This window comes from Marmota marmota, unplaced genomic scaffold, assembly GCF_001458135.2.
Source record: "Marmota marmota marmota unplaced genomic scaffold, marMar, whole genome shotgun sequence".
NCBI classification, from domain to species: Eukaryota; Metazoa; Chordata; class Mammalia; order Rodentia; family Sciuridae; genus Marmota; species Marmota marmota.
Window position 1 is genome coordinate 1,521,558 of NW_025999863.1, and position 5,845 is coordinate 1,527,402.

The 5,845-nt window shown below is 62.3% G+C and overlaps 1 protein-coding gene across 1 annotated transcript in view; it reads right to left on the reverse strand.

Moving 5' to 3' along the window:
* Lmnb2 (lamin B2) overlaps nt 1-5,845 on the reverse strand; it is a 31,848-nt gene that overhangs the window by 6,167 nt on the left and 19,836 nt on the right. Inside the window, exon 5 of the mRNA XM_048810762.1 lies at nt 478-614. Coding sequence (XP_048666719.1) covers nt 478-614 — 137 coding nt within the window. The remainder of the gene's footprint in view (nt 1-477; nt 615-5,845) is intronic.

Genomic DNA, 5,845 nt, shown 5'->3' on the forward strand with positions numbered 1-5,845 from the left:
GGGAGCACTCTGGGGGGAGCAGCTGTGGGGGGAGCACTCTGGGGAAGAGCACTCTGGGGGGAGCACTCTGGGGGGGAGCAGCTCTGGGGAGGAGCAGCGGGGGAGACGCCCCACAGGCTCCTGCTCAGAGCACTTGGGACCTGTGGGTGGTGACGCAGAAATGCCTGCAGAGCCCAACTCCAGTAAGAGCTGTCAACTGAGGGAAGTCAAGCCCCCCCACCCAAAAGCCCAGGGTCACACGCCCGAGGCTAACAGGACCTCGTGACACAGGGCCTGCCCAAGGGGCAGGGCAGGAAGGCACATGGCGCAAGGCCCTCACTACTGTCCTTGCGTGTCCCTGGTTTAAGTGAGGGTGTGCACAGCGTGTCGCCTGTGTGAACACCAGGAAAGACCAGGTCGCCTCAGCCCCTCTCCAGCTTCAGCCGCCCAGTCACCCGCTAGTGTCCAGGCCACTCGGCCAGCCCCTGGCCCTCCTACCTCTTGTGCACCTCTTCCAGCTCTGCGCTCAGCTTGCCCATCTCGATCTGCAGCCGGGCACGCTCCCGGGCAGTCTCGTCCAGGGCCCTGCGGGCGTCCGCCAGCTCCGACTCGTACAGCGCCTTAATGCCGCTCACCTGCGAGACAGCGCACGGTGGGGGGAGCGCAGCGCAGCGCCCAGACACTCAGCTGCCCCAGGCGCAGCACACCTGGCAAGACAGTGGCGGCCAGGGTGCTGCCCCACATCACCCGGCTCACACGGGACACAGTGCCCTGTCGGGTCAGCAAGGGGCAGACTCTCCAGCAGGAAAGCTGAACAGCTAGGGCCCAGGAGCCCCCCCACTGTGACCCCTTCTGGAATGATCTGTCTCCCCTCCCACACCCCAGCTCAAGGGACAGGTGGCGCCCAGAGACCCTGGACTCACCTATGCCCGGAGCACCACATGCCCAGAGGGAACCTGACCCACAGGAAAACAGGCCTCAGCCGGCCTCCTGGGACAGCGAGGACCAACCACCTCTGGATACTCGAGCCCCTGGGCAGCAGTCATGGCCACGTCACATACATTTTTCACATTCTCAGCTTCCAAAATCCAAGAATTGGGGGAACACATGAGCAAGGGTCTCCCCTGGGCACTGTGGACAAGGGCCCAGGTCATTCTCTGAGGTGCCGTCCTGGGCACTGCAGGGTGCTGAGCAGTGTCCCTGGCCTTCGTCCACTCCATGCCAGTAACTCCCCAACCATGAAAGCCACCAGCGTCCCCAAACCTGGTCCTGGGTCCCACTGCCCGAGCCCGGCACCACTGGTCTGACACCACACTGCCTCTTCTCCAGAAGTACCTGGCCACAAAGCCACTCTGGCTGCTTTGTGGGGCCTGTGTCCCTCCACACGGGGGGACATGGGCCCTGTTAAGGTCTGGACGTGAGGGGTCCCCCAAAGCTCACGTGAGACCGTGCTAGAAGGTTCAGAGGGGACACAATGGGTCATGAGTCCCTTCCCCCATCAGTGTTCTCACCCCAACTGGGTGACCTGGAGGCGGGGTGAGGCCGAGGAAGGGGTGACCTGGGTGACCTGGAGGCAGGTTGAGGCTGAGGGGCCCCGGGATGACCTGGGTAGGGTCCCGGGTGCGCCCTTGGGGTGCATGTCTATCTGGAGAGTGGAGTCTCAGGCCTCCTGGTCAGCACCGAGCCGCGTCCCTCCCCACACTCCCCCGCCCACCCAGGGACAGCGCCTGTCTGTGGACTGAGACCTGTGAAGTCCCGAGCCGGGCGTCCCCTTCCCCCTCTCAGGGTGCCAGCCTTTCGGCTGCAGCAGCACAAAAGCTGACAAGACAGGCCCCCTCTGGAGGCAGCGGGCTGCCTCCCTCCCGTGGCTACGCTGGTGTCCTCAGGCTGGGGTCCTGGCTGGGCATTGGCCCTGCCTTCACTGTGCCCTGGGACCAGAGAGCTCTCCACAGACAAGCACAGGCCACCAGCAGGCCAGGGTGGCCAGGCCCACTACCCAGACACAGGAAGGGCCTCCTCCGGACCCCTGGGCTCAGGGCATGTCAAGTCTGCGGGACATGGTGTGGGTGACAGAGCACGCCTGCCCGCCGAGGCTCTGGCCACCCTCTCCCTGCCTCTGCCCAGAGGCCATCTGGGGCCACCCTCAGCTCCTTCCCGGGAGCTAACTTGCAGAATGAGCTCTGGGTTGACAAAAGTGCCACTCCGGCCTCAACCGGGCACATGCACATGCACAACCCTGCCCTCTGCCCCCAACCCCACCTCCCAGCCCAGGGGTGGTGTGACAGGACACCCAGAGAAGGGTGCTAGGTTAGGTCCCCAACGTCCCCAAAGGCCCATGTGTTAAAGGCCTGGCCCCAGGGTGGTGCTACTGGGAGCGGGTGGAACCTTAAAGGGTGGCCTAGTAGGAGGTCTGAGGTCACTAGGGACCCATCCTGTCCTCAGGCTGGAGTGACGGCACAGGTGTGGTGCCCAACCCCAGGAGCCAGACCACCCAGCACGTGCGGGACCCTCAGAAGGTGACCATGTCTTTAGAAGGCCCTCTCCTCAGGCCTTGTTACATGGCGGAGCTGGCACACGGCATCAGCGCACATCACCTCTGTGCCCACACTGCCCACTGGACCGCCCCAGTCCTGCTCTCCCTCACCACTCCCAGGACATGTGGGCCACCAGTTACCAGCAAAGACAAGCTCAGCGCTGGGCACACCAGCAACTCGGACATGCGTGTGTTTAGACTTTTGGTAACTTTATTCATCATGGGTTTTCAAATTTTGCTTATTTTAAAAAACATTCCATCAAAACGTTATCTACCTCACCCAACGAGCGGGGCAGCCTACAAACCCTGACCATCCTGTTTAAGGCTGTCCCGGGCACCCAGGGCACCCAAGTCGAGTCTGGGAAACACTCAGAAGAACCCCAGGAGATGTGATGCCCAGGGGCATGTCAGGTCCTAGACAGCGCCCTGGGGCAGAAACGGGCATGGGGAGGGCATCAGAGGTCTGCACAAGCCACGCTGCCTTGATGAGGCCATCTCCGCCCCAGCTGCTTGCACAGCCTCAGGAGACCTGCACCTCTCCATGTGCCCAGGGAGCCCCATGGGCACAGAGCTCTGCCTGCTGTCCACTCCGCATCACCTGTAGTGGCTCCACCCTCAGCCACAGCTGAGTGGAGAAGATGGAGGCCATCTGGTTGGCCCGACCTGCAGAGCCAGGAGGGTGGGAACAGGTGCGCTCCTGGCAGGGCCACCCGCCCCCTGCCCTGGACACCAGGACACCGGCCATTTGTCTTGTCTTTCACAGGATCCTGCCAAGATTGAGGAATCCCAGCAACTGTGGGTGCATGCACTGGCCCGAAGGTGGGGTCCAGACAACCCAGTGGGCTTTCCTTCCCTGGGCAGCATGGACACAGGTTGGCGCCCCTCAGCTGGAGAGTCACTGGAGACCAGCCCCAGTCCCCCAGCAGAACACCGGGCAGACCAGGTGGGGGAGAAAGCCCAGGCCAAGTTCCTCCCAGCTCCTGCAGCACCTGCCCCCACATCTGGGAACCCCACACCTGCACAGGCACGGGTTCCCCTACCCGCCCCCCCAGCACCCTGAGACCCTTCTCCAACAAACTCTGATCTGGAGCCTGCAGGGCCAGGCGCATGTGACCACCCATAGTGGCACTGGCCACTCCACCAAAACAACACCAACCAAGGCAGCCCGGGGCAAGTCCAGAATCCACACAGAGCCAGCACTGGTTTCTGTAAGGACAGCGGAAGGTGTGCACAAGGCGTGTGGGCAGGAAGGCTCAGGCACCTCACAGCCCTGCCTGCCAGCTCCTACAGCTCTGCAGGCACCCTCAGGGGACGTCTAATCCCATCTCCTCCAGGTCTCAGTCTGACACTGTGGAAGACAGTCCTGGTCTGAGCAGCATGGCCCCCTGCTGTGACAACCTCTGGTCCCCAGAGTCTGCCAAGCTTGCCCTGGAGGCAGCCTCCACCAGGTGCCAGGAGCTGCAGAGGCGAAGCGGGCACCCTGCATGGCACCCCAGTACTCCTTAGTGGGTCCACTTCCTCTGGACCCCACAGGACCGCCCCCAGCATCCCTGCAGGGGCACTACCAGCTATAGTGTGACAGGGGCACTATCAGCCCCAAGCTCTCCCCAACACTGCAGCTGGTGCTAAGGGCGAGGCAGTGCGTCACACCCCCTCCCCCTGCACAGCGCCTCTTGCTCCCCTTTACAGGACTAAGAAACGAACACCAAAGCCACACCTGGACACTGATGGCTGGATCAGGTTCCCTGGGGTAGACCTCCAGTGGGGGCCAGCGCAGCACTTCCTGCATGCTTGCCAGACCCAAAGGTTTGTGGGACAACAGAGGTCCAAAGACAAGAGACAGCTGCAACCCTGAATTCCAAGCCACTCTGCCAGGCAGGAACCAGGCTCCTGTCCTGAGGATAGCATGTGCTGCCCAGGCGGTGGCCCTGCCAAGTTGGGACAACTCTGCCCCCACTGGACAGATGGCAAAACCAAGGCTCAAAGAGGCTGGTGCCTGTCCAAGGTCATGCAGATTAAAAAGCAAGTGCCGGACATGTAATCCCAAGCAACTGGGCAGGCTGAGGCAGAAGGACTGACTGTCTGAGCAACTTAGGGAGATGCTGTCTCCAAAAGAGCTGGGGGCTGGGGCTCACTCGCCTGGCATGTCTACGGCACTGGATTCCAACCTCAGCACCACATAATAAAGGCATTTGTGTCCATCTACAACTAAAGAAAATTAGGAAAAAAGAAAAAGGGAGCGAGCGACCTAGGGATGCAGCTCAGCAGTCTGTGGTCAGCACCTGACCAACACCTGACCAAGGCCCTGGGTTCCATCCCCAGCACAGGACAGGAAACAAAAGGGAACCTGGATGAGCAGCCCCAGGGTGGCACCACCACCCTTCCAGCTCCCTCCCCTCCACCAAGCAGCTTTTTGTGTTTCAGCATCCCTGCCCCCAGCTCCATCCAGTAGCAACAGGGATACATGCCTCTGGGCACTGTCCTGTTTTATTACTTCATTTTGTAAAACATCTATTCTGTTGTGGCCCCACTAACAACCACCCCAGGGGAGGTAGCTCCCAGAAACCCACCTTGCCCTAACCCAGCTTCCCCAGAAGCCCCCCACTTCACCCCCTCTCCAGAGGGGGAAGGCAGGGCCCCTGGTAAATCTAGGTTTCAGTGGCAGCTCTCAGGATGAGACCCTGGGACTCAGGGACCCAAACCTCAGAACAGAAACCAAGTAGTGGGTGCTGCTCCTGCCCTCTGTGTTGACTTGCCCTTGCACTGAGAATGGTGGGTGGCAGGGAGAAAAGAGCTTCCAGGGGAAGGCAGGGGACAGCATCCCCTCCCCAGGACAGACCCCACCCAGGACCCTGGAGAGACAGCCCTCACCACCCCCAGGGCAGAACTTCCAGAGCCCAAAGCCTCCTTCTGGGTTGGATGGACACCCAGGGCCTACCCCTCCTTCCCAAGCCCCAGGTGGTGCCTACGAGGCCAGTGCTGTCCTCCAGGCCAAGCTCCGGGCCACCCAGATTCCCCATGGGACCCGGGGAGTCCCCATCAGAGCCCATTCCTCAGATCCCCACCCCTCTGCAGGCCCACCCACTCCAGCCTCCCAGCTCCCACCCCAGGGTCCCTCCAAAGTCCCTGAGCTCCGGGACCACTGTGGAGCCCCGCTCCAGGTCCCAGAGGCCGGCCGCCCCGTTTCCCCAGGAGAGTGCAGCGCCCAGATTCCTCCTGCACACCTGGGTCTACCGGGCCACCGAGGTGGCGCTAGGGCGCCAGGCCGCCCAAGCCCCCAGGACCCCTTCCTGGAGGGCGGCCCGGGCTGCACCCCTGCCCCGCGGCACCTGT